At 64.2% G+C, this 16637-nt stretch overlaps 1 protein-coding gene across 4 annotated transcripts; it reads right to left on the bottom strand.

The window, feature by feature from the left end:
* Positions 1 to 1716: 1716 nt before the first annotated feature.
* On the bottom strand, positions 1717 to 16003 carry SLC4A1 (solute carrier family 4 member 1 (Diego blood group)). 4 transcript variants are annotated; one of them, XM_068211853.1, is made up of 22 exons: positions 15900 to 15966; positions 13074 to 13165; positions 12868 to 12964; positions 11921 to 11990; positions 11706 to 11803; positions 10498 to 10571; positions 10137 to 10314; positions 9922 to 10057; positions 9590 to 9731; positions 9128 to 9197; positions 8380 to 8564; positions 7872 to 8082; positions 7558 to 7764; positions 7202 to 7350; positions 6537 to 6731; positions 4609 to 4776; positions 4375 to 4464; positions 4099 to 4265; positions 3735 to 3988; positions 3481 to 3650; positions 3095 to 3268; positions 1717 to 2738 (listed from the first exon to the last, which is right to left on the bottom strand). In XM_068211853.1, exons 2-22 carry the CDS (start codon positions 13089 to 13091, stop codon positions 2658 to 2660), a joined length of 2934 nt encoding a protein of 977 aa, XP_068067954.1. In that variant the 5' UTR covers positions 13092 to 13165; positions 15900 to 15966; the 3' UTR covers positions 1717 to 2657. The 4 variants fall into 4 exon arrangements, with proteins under 4 accessions (XP_068067954.1, XP_068067955.1, XP_068067956.1 ...); XM_068211854.1 differs by lacking the exon at positions 13074 to 13165 and having other exon boundaries at positions 15900 to 16003; XM_068211855.1 differs by lacking the exons at positions 11706 to 11803; positions 11921 to 11990 and having other exon boundaries at positions 15900 to 15965.
* Between the last annotated feature and the right edge of the window lie 634 nt (positions 16004 to 16637).

The following is a 16637-nucleotide window of genomic DNA, read 5'->3' as shown; positions in this document are numbered from 1 at the left end:
TTGGAGGGTTTTATTTACCTTTCTGCTATTTCAGTGCCTGAGCAGTGACACTGCCAGCAGATGCCACGGTGTCCCATGTCCCCTGCCCGTGGCATGCAGCACCCTGTGATGCTGCAGGCACTGGGGTCCTCCCCTTCCAGGGGTGATGCTCCAACATGATCCCCCTCTGGAGCTCCATGCTCCCCCCCCCCTCATTAGCAACCAATTAATTCGCATTTATTTCCCCCTCGTTTCTCCTGACCTTCCCTAATTCCCTCCGCATTTCCCAGGGCTGAGGCAAGTTCAAAGAAGAGCTTGACCTAAATTCCCACCCCCAGGCCGGGCTGGATCCCGCGGCAGTGACCTCGCTGCCATCTCCCAGGGAACAACAAACTCTTCCCAGGGTGGGAAACGTGCGGGGTGGGTGCAGGCAGATGCTGGCCTCTGTCGCTGGGCTTTGGAGGCAGGGCTGGCACCGGATGGCACCGGTGTGCCTCGTCCACGTGAGGCTGGCACGGGGATCCGTGGGCTGGGGAGCGCCATCCATGTGCTTCCCTCTCCGGAAACCAGGGGCTAGCAGCTCTGCTGGGCTTGGGACAACCTGGTGGCCACGCTGGGGTTTATCCCAGCCCCGCAGAGAGGCTTTGTGGTTCCCTCTGGGAGCGATCGTGGGTGCTGCTCCCGATTCCTGCCCCATGGAAAGGCTGGGGGCGAACGGGCACGGCCCTTCCCACGGCCCCGCTGCCGGTGTCTCCCGTTCTTTAATGGGATTATGGATAATCGGGGTCAGTCCTGTGCCAGGGGCTGGGGGAGGGGCAGGGGCTGCTCTGTGTCCTGTGCCAGCAGCACTGGATCGGGATATTCCCGATCCCCCTGGAATGGGGACAGCGTGGCAGTGGGGTGGCAGCTGGGCTGGAAGGGGGATGAGCCTCCTGGGGTGGCTGCGGGGAGCACCCCGGGTGGCCACAAAGAACAACGAGGGATGATTCTGGGGAGCGTTCCAGAGTGCTGGGATGCAGCGAGGATCTTGGCATTCTGGGATTCAGTGATATCCCAGGATACCACGACAAGGATCCTGGTGCAGCTGCACTGCGCGTTCCGGGGGGATGGACACCCTCAAAGGATCCTGCTGCTTTCTTTTGGGGGGGAATTAAAGCACCAGCCCAGACAATTCCCAGCTGGAAAGAAAACCCCCATTTCCCTTCTGATTTTATTACTTTGTTTATTAAAGCTTGATACAGAGGTGTGGGGAAGGGAAGGAGAAACCCCCAAAAATCAAAACATTTTTATTTCAGACACGTAATTCATAAAACTAAACCAACCCAAACATGAGGCAGCGCAACCCCGGGTGTGGCTGCCCCTTCCCACCCCCCCCCCGCCCCCCCCCCCACGCTGATTTTGGGGTCCCCTGCTCTGATTTATGCAAAAAGGAGAAAATTTGGAGCCTGATCTGGCGCTCTACACCCTGGTCACATCCAACCCTTGGGGCTGCCCAGGGCAGAATCAGCCCTGGCAGGATCGGGGGATGCTCGGCTGGACTGGGAGCAATCCCAAGGGAAATGGGGCAAGACATGGTGAGCAAGCAAGGGAAAAATCAAGGGAAAACTACATGGATTTACCTGAAACACTATAAAAATAAAGAGGACTAATTAACTAATTAACACTAACTTATCAGTTAAATGACGCTGCCAGACTGGTCCATAGAGTTTAGGCCCTGACCAGGATTCTTTAAAATCATTTTTCTAGAAAATTCTAGATTTTGCTATAATTCTCTAGTATATACACACACGCACATGGCCCCACTGCGGCGGGGGCACAACCAGCCTGAAAAATAAATTACAAACCCCCCCAGTAGCATCAAATATACAGATCACTCCTTGCAGCTACTTTTTTTTTTCTCTTTTTCATCTTTTTTTTTCTATTTTGAGGCGCTTTTTCAGCCTTTTTTTTTTTTTTTTTTTCTGTTAATTTTTGCTTGGCTCTAAATGAATTCTACCTGCAGAAGCACCAGCATAATTTTAAGTATTTTTCTGTGTGTTTTAAGCGTGATTGTTTTCATTGTAAGTGTATAGACCCACTTGCTGGACTGTTTGTATCCTGACTCCGGGACGTGTTGGGAGTGCAGCGCAGCAGCTGCGACGATGCCGTGGAGCAAGCGATGGAGAAAATGGGAAAAGGGCTCCACGGGGTGAAGGGTCTGTCCCAGCTTGTTCAAAGTTCATCTGGGGAGAGGGACTGGGCTGGGGGGGCTCCTTGGGGAGGGGGAGGACAGTGGGGAGGACCCCATCCTGCTGTATCTCTGTCCCTGCCTTCCTCCTCCTCCCTCCAGGCTCCGGGGTCTTCCTCCAGCTCCTTCCCATGCTGGTGGTGGCCTTGGGGACGGGACAGTGACACGTCCCACCTCGCCACGGGTGGAGGGTGGCTCGTGGGGCCCAGGCAGCCCAGGCAGACCCTTCCCCAGCAGGCAGCAGAGTGGGGGTGAGATCACATCATCCAAAATGCTTTTTAAAACAGACAAAAAAAAAAAAAAAAGGGAAAACCAAAAAAAAGCTCCATTCCAAGGGTGGGCAGGTGGGGACTGTGTCCCCAGTCCTTCTTGGTAGCCCGGTGGCCCCAGGATGGCAGCAGTGGAGGTGGAAGCGGGGCTGGGGGGGCATCGGGGGGCCGGGGGCCGGCCCTTAACTGGGCATCTGCACCTCGTTGTACACATCTGTCCCCTCTGCCTCTTCAAAGGTCACCACGGCGTCATCTGCGTCCAGCTGCAGAGAGGAGAGGCCGTGAGGGGGACAGGGATGGGGACAGGATTGAGGACAGGGACACTGAGGGGGATGGGTAGGGGCTGGTGTGGGAATAGGGGCTGGGATGAGGCTGGGGAAAGGGACGGGGATGGGGACAGGAATGGGGCAGGGACGAGTGAGGATGGGGACACGGGTGCGAACGAGGGATGCAGATGGTGACAGAGATGGGGATGGAGACAGAGGGAGGATGGAGACAGGGATGGGGAGGAGAACAGGGACGGGGATGAGGCAGGGACAGAAATGGAGATGAGGATGGGAGCAGGAACAGGGAGAGAGGTGGGGCTGGGGACAGGGCTGGGAGTGCCAGGGCTACGTACACATTTGAGCTCGATGTCCCGGAAGATCCTGGGGAGCAGGAAGCGCCGCAGGGGCACGGTGAGGATGAGGACAAAGGGCAGCGCCAGCGAGGCCGGGGTGGACTTCACCACCCACAGCACCACGAGGAAGATGATCTGGGTGAAGGTGAAGAGGTGCATCCTCCAAGTCTTCACCTGTGGGGCGAGGAGCCGAGGGTTGAGGACAGGCACAGCACCCCACACCCTTCCTGGGGTGTTGGCTGCTGCGGGGAGCAGCACAGCATCCCAAGGAACCCAGCAAAGGTCAGCGCTGAAGGAGGAGGCTCTCTGGGGAGCGCCGAGCAGTTGCAGGGGTGTCACAGCCCAGGACACCCCCAAACCCACAGCTGCCCGTGGGGGTCACTCACGCGGATGACGTAGGGCTCGTCAGGGTGGTACTTGGGGGGCTTCAGCAGGAGCAGGATGCGGTCGAAGAGCTGGATGCCAAAGAGGGAGGTGACCCCCATGTAGAGGAAGATGCCGAAGAGCACGGCCAGCGGGATGTACTTCAGGATGGGCTCCATCAGGATGGAGACGCCTGTGGGGGAGAAGGAGAGGTTGGGAAGAGTCCTTGGGGACCCCCGACCCTCCCTGCCCATCTGGGGTCCCCTCCCCAGCTCACCAATGAGCACAGCCACCAAGAGGCCACTGATGCGCTGCTCCTTGACCTCCAGGATCTGGGATTTCTCGCCCGGAGCAGAGGTCTTGCTCATGATGGTGAGGGCATTGGCGTGGGTGATGGTGCGGACGGTGGTGGCACTGAGCCAGGGCATCCCAAAAAGGGCTGCCAGCCCCCCCATGGCCACGATCAGCAGCAGGTCCAGGTGGAAGCCGGTGCCCTTCACCAGTTTCCTCTCGGGCTTGCTGACAATGAGGCTGGGGGAATACAGGGACCAGTTGGTGACGCAGCACCCCAGGGAGGTCCCCTCTATCCCCAGCCCACCAGGCACCCCACAGCCCTCCCCTGCCCATATCTCCATCCTCACGTGGTGATCTGTGTCTCGAGGAAGATGAGGATGAAGACCAGAAGGGCGGGAATCACGGAGGCGAACATCATCCAGATGGGGAACGGGGCATTGTCCCCCATGGGGTGGATAAACCAGCCCCGGGCAGTTGCGTTGGTGACCTGCAGCCCTTTGGGGACGCTGAGTTTCTGGATGGGAGCAGAGATGGGGGAGTGAGGGGTGGGATACAGGGATGAGTACCCGCTCCCATGTCCCCATGCGAGGACACCTGTCCCCCCCAGCCCTGCCCTGCCAGACCTGGGTGTAGGTGTCGCTGATGAAGAAGTCAGCCAGTGCCATGATGAAGATGGAAATGGGCACCCCAAAGTCCCCGATCAAGCGCCGGACCTGTGGGGACAGCGTGAGAAACCTGCGTGGCTCCCCCTAGCCCGGGGGGTCCTGCCACCCCCTCCGCTGCAGGAACATGCACTGACTTTGCTCGGCCTCAGCCACTGAACCCCTGTTTTGCCCCGGGGTGCAGGGGACCCTCACCTTGCCAGGCAGGAAGGAGCTGTTCTTGAACACGCGGAGGAAGTAGGCCAGGAAGAAGGTGCCGGCCATGAGGACGAGGGACAGCAGCGCCGTGTTGGGCTCCGGCACCCCGGGCTGGAATTCAGGCTGCACGTTGTACTCCCGCTGCAGTGGGTGATGCTTGAAAATCTGGGGAGGGAAGAGGAGAGAGTGAGGCAGAGTGGGGATGGGGATCCCCTGCACCCCCTGCCGTGGGAAGGACCCTGAGACCCAAAATTGGGAATCTGACATCCAAATAGTGGAGGGATCTCCACAGATTGCAGAGTTAGCAGCTGTTGTCAGAGCCTTTGAGAAATTCAAAGACGAACCCTTTAATCTGGTCACAGATTCTGTGTATGTCGCAGGTACAGCTACGAGAGCAGAACACGCTCTTCTCAAGGAGCTTTCCAATCCAAAGTTACAGCAATTGATTTCGGCACTAACACGCTTAATCTCTCCCAGAAAGCAGCCCTACCATATGATGCATGTGAGGTCACACACCGACCTCCCAGGCTTTACCACAGAAAGGAACAGGAAAGCGGACGCATTGGCCATGGCAATAGAAACTGCACACGTCCCTGACATCTTTGCCCAGGCAAAGTTGTCACACGCATTTTACCATCAAAATGTACCTGCCCTTATCAGAATGTTCAAGCTTTCAAAAGATCAAGCAAAAGCTATTGTGGCCACTTGCCCAAGCTGTCAAAATTACCAGATACCATCTATGGGGACAGGAGTCAATCCCCGAGGCCTGAACAGCTGCCAGCTGTGGCAGACAGACGTAACTCACTTCCCACCTTTTGGAAGGTCAAGATACGTGCACATGTCGGTTGATAAGTTTAAAGGAAGAAGGAACCATGAGACATGCATCACTTCAAAATCGAGCAGCGATTGACTTCCTACTGCTTGCCCACGGACATGGCTGCCAAGACTTTGAAGGGATGTGTTGCTTCAATCTCTCTTCACGCTCGGAATCCATCCACGCAAACACCCAAAAACTGAAGGAACTTGTGAAGGACTTAAAAGTAGAAAGCAACCCAGACTGGGTCAATGACCTTTTCGGTCAGTGGGGATTAACGGGATGGGCTGCATCTTTGGTTAAGGGAGTTTTGTGGATTTTCATTGTAATTGTCATTGTGTTAGCTATGTTCTCATGCCTTGTCCACTGTTTTAAAAGAACTATTGGGAACGCCTTTTTACTAAATACAGAAAGTGGAGTTGTAGCAGCCAGAGGCCCTGCAAGGCCTCCCTGGCGGTCACTTGGCAAAGATAAGAAATGCCTAGCCATGATGACTGGACCAGAGTAGCCCCTCTTCCGCCCTCGGACCCTCGTTATCTCTCTGTAAGACCATGGGTCATATTCGCCCTGACGCTGGCGACTGGACAATTTCCAACACCCCTGTACCCTATATAAAGCCCCATTTCTGCCCAGTTCGGCAGAAGAGCTGTCACTGGAACCCTTCACAGGAGCTGCCAATAAAAGACGCCGCTGTGGAACTTCAAACAGCCTTCTCCTCTCTCTATCCCCACGCGTCTGCGAGGCACTTAGCGAGCAAAGAGCTGAAATCACTGAAGAGCTGAATTCACCAAAGAGCTGATCTCACTTAAGAGCTGCTTGCTAAGCTTGCTCGCGGCTGGAGCTAGCCTGAGGGACCTGGACAGGCTGTGCCTATCAGCCCAGTGCTATCCAGGACACCTACGGCTGCCCGGGGTCGGACGGACCCTGGGACCCCAGGCCGCATTAAGTCAGCACTAGAAGGGGCCTCACGAACTAGGGAACACCTGGAAAAGGGGAGGAAGCACCAGGGGACTCGGTCCCTCACCTGCATCCCACTGTTTCTATGGAAACCTGGGTGATAACCACAATCTGCAGCCCCCCACCCCCATCGTGGGACCCCGGTGTCCCTCACCGTGACCAGCTTGGAGAAGGTCTCAAAGATGAAGATGAGGGAGATGAGGAAGGAGAAGATCTCCTGGGTGTAGCGGGACAGGTAGCGCACCAGGAAGCTGCCCTCGCAGGCCACCACCACCAGCACCAGCAGGATCAGCCAGAAGCCGATCCAGACCCGTCCCACGATGTATTCCAAGCCGTTGCTGCTGCAGAACTGGGGAGCCAGAGGGCACAGCCCTGTCAGTCCCCTGGAGCCCCTGGCATGGGCACCCAGCTGTGCTGGAGCCACGGTGGCTCCGCGTCGCCTTCCTGGGATGGGGGTGGGGGTACCTCGGTGTGGCAGGACCCCTGTGGGATCACCCACCCAGCAGCACCTGCCCAGCATTACCTGTGGGGTGTCACCCACACGGGGTCAGCTGTTCGGCATCACCCACGTGGTGTCATGCACCTCACATCACCCCAGGGCCACCACCTGGGTGGCTCTACCTGTGTGGTGTCACCCCTGGGTCATCACAGATGGCATCACCCCCGTGCACCCTCCATGTGCCATGCCCCCCGTGCCATCCCCCACACAGCTGCACTCCGTCCCGGTCCCTGTCCCAGGCCTGGTGGAGACATGCCAGCCTCACTGTGGGGACAGCTGGTGGCAGCAGGGGGGCACCCAGGGGCACAGGGGGCACCCACCGAGTAAAAGGCTTCCTCAAAGACGAGGAGGGGTCCCGAGAAGCCGACGACGAGGAGGGGCTGGGCGCTGAGGAGGCTGAAGAGCACGCACTGCACACAGGTGGAGATGAGCAGCTCCGACACCCCCATCATCCCCTTGGTCTTCTCACCTGATGGGAGCAGAGCCAGTGGGTGCCGGGCTGGGGGGCACAGCGCTGTGCCCCACCCCACAACTCTTGGCACCGGGATTAGGGGGAAGAGCCCCCCTGGAGCATCCCCGTGGGACGGTGGAGAAGGCAGAGACACCTCCAGCCCCATGCCCAGCTGGGGGGACATCCCCATCCCCGCAAGCGTCCCCAGCCTGTCCCCCCCTTTACCCAGCAAGCCTCCGAAGGTGATAGCGGGTGACAGCGCCGCGAAGTAGATGAAGATGACGGCGGCCAGGCACTGGGGGTTGAGGGCGTCCTTGATGTCGCTGAGATATTTGGGGTACCGGCGGCGGATGTCCCGCACCAGCCCCCCAAAAGGCCGCCCCGTCCTGCGCAGGGGGTCATCGTCCTCCGCAGCCGCCGCCTCGTCCCGCCCTGGGGACACATCAGGTGGCCATGAGGGGACCCCGTGTCCAAGGGAGGGGTCCCACCAGCCACGGGGACAGGGGATTGCGGGGGGTCTAGGGTGATCCTCGCCGTACCCAGATCTTTTAGGAAGTCCACGATGTGCAGTCTCTCGAGGGGTTGGTAGCGCCGTCGGAGCAGCTCCCGCTGCAGCGGGACCAGGGCGTGGAGCAGCTGCTCGTTGGGGGCCTCGGTGGGCGGCAGGACAATGCTGGCGTCCAGGAAATCCTCCACGCCCCGCACCAGCTCCTGCCGCGCCTCGGCCAGGTAGGCGTCCCGGCGGAACACCTGCGGGGCGGCGCGGGGACTGAGCCAGCGCCGGCACCCCGGGCGCTGCTGGGCACCCGCCGGGCCCTGAGCGTCCCCGTGGGGACACGGGGTGAGGGGGGACGTGGGGACACGGGTTTGGGGAGAAGGGGATGTAGGGAGGAGAGACACAGAGTCTTGGGGAGAGGAGCGTGAGACCACAGAGGCCCGGGGACATGGGGATCAGAGGGGGACATGGCACAGGGGGACAAGCTGCACCCCAGGGATGGGGAGTCCAGGGTGCTCGGGGGGGTGGTGGCACTGGCGGGTGACCCGTACCCTCTCGGACATCATGGTGGCGATGGCGCGGCCGATCTCGTGGTAGCTGATCTGGGGGGTGTCGGGCCCCAGGACCACGACGAGGAAGCGGACGGGGATGGACACGTCGAGGACACCGTCCAGTGTCACTGCGTCCTTCAGGCGCACAAAGGCCAGCATTGGCTGCTCCAGGAAGGCTGCACAGCCTGGGGGGAGGATGGGACGGGACAGGGATCATGGGGGACCATGCACAGGGACACAGGGGACGGGACCGTGGGGACATGGGAGCACAGAGACAGAGGGACAGCAAAACGTGGGGACATCAGGAGCGGAGATGAGGTGACGCAGAGGCGTGGGGACAAAGAGAATGGGAGAGGGACACAAAGGTCACTGAGACAAAGGGGAAGCAGGCATGCAAGTACAGGGACATGGGGCATGGGCACAGGGACACAGGGACACACGGATGGGTGGGCATGGGAGTACAGGGACACTGGGACATGGGGACACAGGGGACATAGAGGCATGAGGACATGGGGACAAGGGACGTGGGGAGAGGGGCCCAGAGAGCAGCACTGAGCAGCAGCAGGCGGCGGCGAGAGCTGAGGATGGGGAGAGGCAAAAAAGGCACAAGAAAAGCAGAGCGTGAGCGAGCGCAGCGAGGGGCACATGGCAAAGCTCCCCCTGCACCCCCGACCCTGCACCTGCCCCCCAAGCCCGCACCCCCAGCCCAGCACCCAGCACAGCACCCCCCAGCCTGCTGACCACTCACCCACGAGGACCAGGGTGGCCTCGGCACCCTCTGGGATTGTCTCCAGGAGTTGGGGTCTGGGGACCCCGCTCTGTTGCAGGCAGATGGAGGGCAGGAATCAGCCAGCCAGCCTTGATGGCTGTCCCCCGTGGTCCCCTGTGTACCCTGCATGTCCCCCCACTCTGCCCCTGTGCGTCACCCACTACCCCCTGCATGTTCCCTGCATCTCCCTCTCCATCCCCAGCACGTCCCCCTTTGTCCCGTGTCCCTCCTTCTGTTCCCTGGGTGTCCCTCTCCATCTCCTGCATGTCCCCCACTATTCCTGAGTCCCCCCTCTGTCCCTGAAGTGTCCCCCACTGTCCCCTGTGTGTCCCCCTCTGCAGGTGTGTGTGTGCATGTGCCAAGGTGTGTGTGTACCCAGTGTGAATCTCCCACACCCAGCCCCACACCCCAATGTCCCCAGTGCCCCCTGTCCCCGCTCACCTGCTCCTTCCCTGCCATCCTGCTCATCTCCATGGGCCGCTGCTCCCGCAGAAGCGGCCGCTCCACGTCGGCCCGGGTGGTGCCCGAGCGCTGCACCAGCGCCGGCGGCATCGTCCACACCGACTCATCCTCGGTGGGGTGGCTGAGAACACCAGGGGCGGTGTCAGACACCCGGTGCCACCAATACCTCCCCCAGACAGCCCCGTGGGTGTGAGGGAACCCCCAAAATGGGCTGAGGGGCAAAGTTTCCCACCCGAGCCAGGCTCCGGCTGCACACGCTGGGGAGGGTCCCAGAGCCTGGGATCCCCCCGGACCACCAGCCCCGGCCGTACCTGTGGCGCAGGAGCAGCGTCCTCATGACATCGTCCCGGTCCTGTGGCTTCATCTGCCCCTCGTAGATCAGCTGGTCCAGGAGGATGTGGACGATGGCCGGCAGCGAGTTGGCCTCCACGTTGAGGAGAATGGCACCTGTGGGGACAGCACTGTCACCATCCAGCCAGCACAGGGTCCTCGCCACCCTCCTGGTGGTCCCTGGAGGTGTCCCCACCTTTGTTCAAAGCCCGGCGGATCTCCAGGAGGCTGTGGTAGGTCAGGAAGGAGAGATGGGGCTGGCTCCAGTCCCCCGATTCCTGGAAATCCTCCTCCAGCTTGAGCCAGTGGCCGGCCTCCATCCAGCACAAATCCTTTGCATTGTCCAGGACCAGCTCGTGCAGCTCCACATATCCCTGCAGCCAGAGATGGAGGGGGTCAGCTTGTCCCTGGCCACACTGGGGACCCCCAGCACACTCAGCACCCCCCTCAGTGCCCTGATATCCCCAGGGCTGAGCTGTGAGGTCGGCCCCAGGGTCACCACAGTCCACCCACCCACAGAATGGGGAGGCAGTGGGGGTCCCTGGGGCAGCACCCACCTCATGGGCGTCCTGCTGGGACAGGAGCCTCCTGCTCCCTGTTGCCTCCGGGTCCACATCGGTCACTGACACAGCTGCAAGTGGAGCCACCAACACGTTAGCTAGTCCCTGCCCCAGCCCGGACCCCCTGGGGCCTGCTTGTGGTGCCTCCTATCATCACGCCCATCCCAGCCCCCTTTGGGGTCACCTGGACGTGTCCCCTTCTCCATCATCCCCACCCCAGCCCTGTTGGGCACTCGCTGGACGTGCCCCCCGTGTTGCCCCACCCCAGACCCAGCTGGAGTTTGCTGGACGTGCCACTCCGCCATCTCTCGCCCTGCCGGTGCCCACCTCGGTCCCGTCACATCCCCACAGCCCGGCCCCTGGGGCAGGGTGACGGTCTGGGGACATCACCGGAGCCGGGGTGAGGACGGGGCTCGTGGCCACCGCCCCGCCACCGGCACAGCCCCAGGACCGAGCATCACCACTGGAAGGGGGACAGCACATCCCCGGCCAGCCTGACCCCCGAGGTGTCCCTGTCCCCGTCCCCTGCCTACCTGCGGCCCCCCCAGCGCTCCCCATGTCCCCGCCGCTCCGTCCCTATAAAGTGGGGACCGATCCCCGCGGCCGCCCTGTGTGCACCGTAAATCCCGCAGCACTTCCTTTGCTGACAGTAAACACCAGCACGGCTCCCGCCCGCCGGCTGTCACCCCACCGTGGGGACAGGCTCACCCCGTCCCCCTCCAGCCTCGACGGGGACCACCGCGGTCCCCTCGCCGTCCCCAGCCGGGTCACCCGGCGGGGGGATGCTGCAAGAGCCGCATCCCGCTCCGCCGGGGGAAGGATGCTGCGCCCATGGCAGCAGGGATGGGACGCGTCCCCTGTCACTGTGTCCCCGACGGTGCTGGCCGTGGCACGTGGGCACGAGCGTGTCCTCGTCCCTGCCCGCCGCCACCGCCACCGAGCCGCCCGGCGCCAGCCAGCGTTCAGCCCCAAGTGGTTCTTGTCCTCACCCCAAACAAAGACTTTATTTATCCTCAATCAGTGGGCGATTACGGGCAAGTGGCAGCGGTCACCCCGCGGCGTGCCCTGACGCCCGGGTGACCGTCCCCCCGCGGAGGGTGGGACGCGGGGGTGGCAGAACCGGGGCAGGCAGCGCGATGGAGGGCTTGAGGTGGGGGGGACGCCGGGGCTGGGCTTTGTCCCCCGGGGCCCCCGCGGTCACTCACGCTGCCCTTCGCCACGGCTGGGGTGGCCCGGGGGGGCCCCGGCCGAGCGCCTCTTCCCGTCCAGGTCATAAAATCCCCGGCGGCCGGGCAGATACTGGCTGCAAAACACACACCGCGGGCACGGGGGTTCAGCGCCGGGCACCGCGGGTGCCACCAGCCTCCCCCGGGGATGCCAGCCGGGCAGGCAGAGCCCCCGCCCCGATCTGGGGACTCACCGCAGGGGCTTCAGATCCTCGGCCCTGGCCCTCCACGCCTGCAGGGGGGACCCGATGCCAGCGCCGGCCCCTGCGCAGAACAGGCGGCAGCGTTACCCCATCTGTGTCACCCCAGCGGGGGACCCGAGCCCAAACACCTCCTCAGGGTGGCAGCTCCGAAACAACCGTGCCTGGGGCAAGGGGACGCTGCGTGGCACGCAGACCCCAAACTTCCCTCACCTCCCTCCGCGGGGCTCAAGGACCTCGGGTGTCCCCAAGCTCAGCCCCGCTCCAGGTGCCCGCAGCTGGAGGTGGCACCTCAGGGCTCCAGGGTTCCGGCAGAGGGAGTCGCTGCCGTTGGGTGATGCCACCCTGAGGGTGGGTGTCCCTGCCTGGCCCCGCGCTCCGAGCGAGCCCCACTGCCAGTGCCACGCTGGCACCCAGGAAACGCATCCATGCAAGACATCTGTGCTCATGCAAGTCAATCTGTGCAACCCATGCAACGTGCCTGCGCCATGCTGGCACCCATGCAACGAGGTGCCAATGTGCCGTGCGTGCCCACGAGAAGCTGGCAGCCACGAAACACCTGAGTCCATGCACTGCTGCTGCCCCTGCAACGCCCCTGAGCCATGCTGGTGTCCCTGCATAGCTGCGCCCACAAAAACCTGCTGCCCACACAACGTGTGACCTTGAGCCACTGGTGGCCCTGCAATGCTGGCACCCAGCTGGTGCCAGTGCCCCTGTGGTGCCGTCAGCCCTGCAAAGCTGTCACCCGTGTAATGCCGTTGTCACGCATGCAACACTGTCACCTCTGCGACACCGGTGCCCAGGTGACGCGCCGGTGCCCATGCTCTGCCACGCCCGTGCAGCGCTAGCACCCCTGTGACACTGGTGCCCATGCAATGCCACCCCTGTGCAGCACCGATGCCCAGGCTGCCGGTGCCCCCAGCACCCCAGGAGCCACTCACTGCTCATCTCGCCCAGGGACAGGTGGGAGCTCTTTAGGCCGGGGTCCTCGTAGCCTTTGGGGTCCAGGGTCCTCCTCATCCCCTCCTCGTAGGCCTCCTGTGGGACAGAGAGAAGGGGGTCAGCAGGGTCCGGCACCCCCAACGCCTCACCGGGGCCGTGCCGGGGCGCAGCGGCGGAGCCGGGGGGGGGGGCCGGGTGTCCCTACCTGGCCAGGCCCCTCCATGGCTCCGGGCTCGGCCCCCGCTGCCACCTCGGCGCGTCCCGGCGCTCAGCCCGGTGCCACCATAACCCGGCGCTCTGCGGGGCGGGCACGGGGGAAACGAGAGAGAACAAGTTAGCAGAGAGCAGGGCATCGCTCGGTGCCCCCGGGACTGGCGTTTGTCCCAAGGGCTGGGGCTGGACGCCGTGGCCGTTCCCGCAGCCCCTGCCTGCCTAACCCGTTCCCCACGGGCTGGGAGGTCCTGGGGTTGGGGGTCCCCAGGGAAGTCATGCCCTGCCCTGTCGCCAAACGGGATGGGAACCGACGTCAGGACACGGCAGAGCCCCGGCAGCTTCCCACCAGGGACGTGGCATCCTGCCCTGAGCCACCCGTGCCCTCGCACACCGTGCCCTGTGCTCAGGGTCAGCCCCTGCACGGACCCACAGCCGGGGGTCAGGTCCTATATGGACCCACGCTCAGGGACTGCGATCCCACACCACCCTCTCTGTGTGGGCGGGGGTCCTCTATAGACCCACGCGCATGTCGGGGGTCCTGCACAACCCCTTGCAGCCCCCTGCACATGTATGGGGGTCCCATACAGTCCCCACACACACATGGGCTGGGGTCCCACATGCAGTGCCCTGATCCTCCAGCACACGGCCCCGGCCCCTGGCAGAGCCGGGGGTGGGGGGGGGGGGGAGAAGGGGGGAAACTGAGGCACAGCTGGACTCACGGGACACCCCAAACCCGGACGGGGTGAGCACCCCAAAGCCCCCCAGGGTGCACGGCTGGGGAGACCCTTGCTGCTGCCCTTCCATCAGCCCCCAGATCCTCTGCGGCACCCAGTGCCCGTCCCCCCCGTGACCCCCCGTGTCCCCTGTCCACCCCGCGTGTCCCCGCCCCCCTCCCCCCGGCCCCCGCAGCTGCCCCGGGGCTGCGCCGCGGGACAACCGCCAGGGGGCGCCCTTGCCCCGCACTCCGCCCCCCCTTCCCCCCCCCGGGGCAGCCCCGGAGGGACCCGGGGGTCCGGACCCCCCTCCTGAATCCTCCTCACCGCGACCCCGCCCGCCCACGCCCAGAGTCTCTGAGGAGGGGTGCCATGGCCGGGACCCCCAAAGCCGCTGTTCCAGCCGCCCCGTGGGGACCCCACAGCCTGGGGGGCCGAGGGGCTCCGGCTGTCCCCCGCCACCCCGGCCCAGGCGACCCCACACGGGGGCTCAGGGGCAAGGTCAGGGCTTGGGCGGCTTTGGGGGGAACCAGCCCCCCCCCGATCTCACCAGGGTGATGCAGGAGCTCGCTCCCGGCCGGGGGTGGCGGGAGCCGGGGTGGGGTCCCGGACACCCCGCGGGGGCCACGGGATCCCCGCTGGGCCACACGGGATCCCCGGCGGGGAGCGGGAGCCGCGGCGGGGCCACGGGATGGACGGCAAGCCTCTGACTCGGCCGTCTCCTTCCTGCCCCGCCTGGCCCCGGGACCGGCGGCCCCCGGCCCCCCAGCCCGGCTTGTCCCGGGCCCCCCCGGCCCCCCCAGCCCGCCGGCGGCTCTTGCATCAGCCCGGTGCGCCGGGCTGTGCCCCACTGATAACGCCCGGCACCGGGCGTCGGCCCTGCCCCCGCTCACCCGCTGCCCCCCGCTCTGCCCCACAGCGCCCCGGGCCGGGGTGCGGGGCCGGGGACCCGCGGGGCGCTGCGGCACCGGACAGCGAGGTCACCGGGACCCGCCGAACGCATCCCTGCGCCAGCCGCGCTGTGCGGGGCCCGCAGAGCCCCGCACGGAGCCCACGCTGCAGCCCCGGGCACGGCAGGATGGAGCTCGGCCCGCCCCGCGAACCCCCCGGGACCCCCGTCCCACATCGTGTGCGTGGGATGGAGCCCACAGCCCCGCAGCGCTCCGCCAGCGCCGTCCCCATGGGGTCCATACATCCCCCAGCAGCCAGGGCACGGCTGGGGTCCCCCCTCGCTGGGATAAAACCCCATGGGGTCCATACATCCCCCAGCAGCCAGGGCACGGCTGGGGTCCCCCCTCAGCGGGTACAAACCATGGGGTCCATACATCCCCCAGCAGCCAGGGCACGGCTGGGGTCCCCCCTCGCTGGGTACAACCCCATGGGGTCCATACATCCCCCAGCAGCCAGGGCACGGCTGGGGTCCCCCCTCGCTGGGTACAACCCCATGGGGTCCATACATCCCCCAGCAGCCAGGGCACGGCTGGGGTCCCCCCTCAGCGGGTACAACCCCATGGGGTCCATACATCCCCTGCCACGCTCAGGACTGGGCTCGCACCTCCTGCCCCCAAATACCCCGCACGGCTCAGCACGGAGCCCGCACACCCCACGCCATCCCCGCACGGTCAGCGGGATCCTTCCTGCAGCCACCACGGCTCTGTGGAGCCCTCACATCCCACACCCTCCATGAGGCATGGCCGGGATCCCTCCTGCCTCCTCCCTCGGCTCCGTCTGGAGCCAGCACATCCCAAACCGCGCACGCGACGTGGGACTGCTCCTTCCCTCCGTGGGTACAACCCCGTGGCTCCCTATGGAGTCCATACATCCCAGGCCATCCGTGCAGCACGGCCGGGATCTTTCATCCAGCAGGTGCCCAACACGGCTCAGCACGGAGCCCACACATCCCAGGCCGTCCACAGGCACGGCTGGGACCCCTCTGGTGGCTCCCAATGGAGCCATATCCCCATCCCACAGCAGCTCCCACCCCAACAGCCCCGCTGACAGCCCCGGGGGCAGCCCAGGGTGCTCTCCCAGCCCCGCCATCCCCCCGCCCACCCCATCTTCCCCCTCGCAGCCCCAGGGACACCCCGAGGTGACCCCGCACCTACCCCTGGGGTGCCTCCGACGCCCCTGCGGCGCTCTCTCTGCGGCTGCCCGGGGTGTGAGACGCCAATGCCTGAGTCACGCTCACCTCCCTAATCTTGCCCCCCTCGGGCTCACCCGGCCCCCCCCCCCCCCCCGGGCCCCCCGTAAAAACAAGGTTATCGGGGTGCAACATCTGCAAAAGCTGCGCCCCGGCTAAGCCCCGCCTGCGCCCCGCTGTCCTCCTGTCCCTCACCCAGCCCGGCACCCCGGGACCTGCTCCCGCTGCCCCCCCCGCGTCCCCCCAGTCTTGTTTACCTCCGGGTTTCCCCGTAGGGAATCCCCGGGATCCCCCCGGTTGTCCCCGTCCCCCCCCCCCCCCCCCCCCCCTTTCCGCGGGGTTGGGGTGTTTTCTTTAAAAAAAAAAAAAAATTGAAAAAAAAGGGGGTTCCTGGGGAGGTTCCCCGGGGAGGAGGCGCAGGGGGGACACGGGGACAGGGTGTCCGTCCGTGCCATGGGATTGGTGTCACTGGGGCGCCCTGGAGAGGGGTGGAATGCTCTGGACGAGGGCAGGGGTGCCTGTGCCTGCGTTGGTACCCACCCTCGGGCACACGCGTGTGCGTGTGCACACACCTGTGCTCACACCTGTGGACGCGTGTGCGCACACACGCGTGCGTCTCTGCACTTACAGCCTTTCTAAAAGGATCTCAGCCCCAAAATCCCGATCCCAGGGCAAGGGTGAGGCGGGTGAGCCTTGCACACGC

The sequence above is a fragment of the Anomalospiza imberbis genome, chromosome 22 (assembly GCF_031753505.1).
Source record: "Anomalospiza imberbis isolate Cuckoo-Finch-1a 21T00152 chromosome 22, ASM3175350v1, whole genome shotgun sequence".
Lineage (NCBI taxonomy): Eukaryota > Metazoa > Chordata > Aves > Passeriformes > Viduidae > Anomalospiza > Anomalospiza imberbis.
This window is presented reverse-complemented; position numbering and strand designations above follow the sequence as displayed.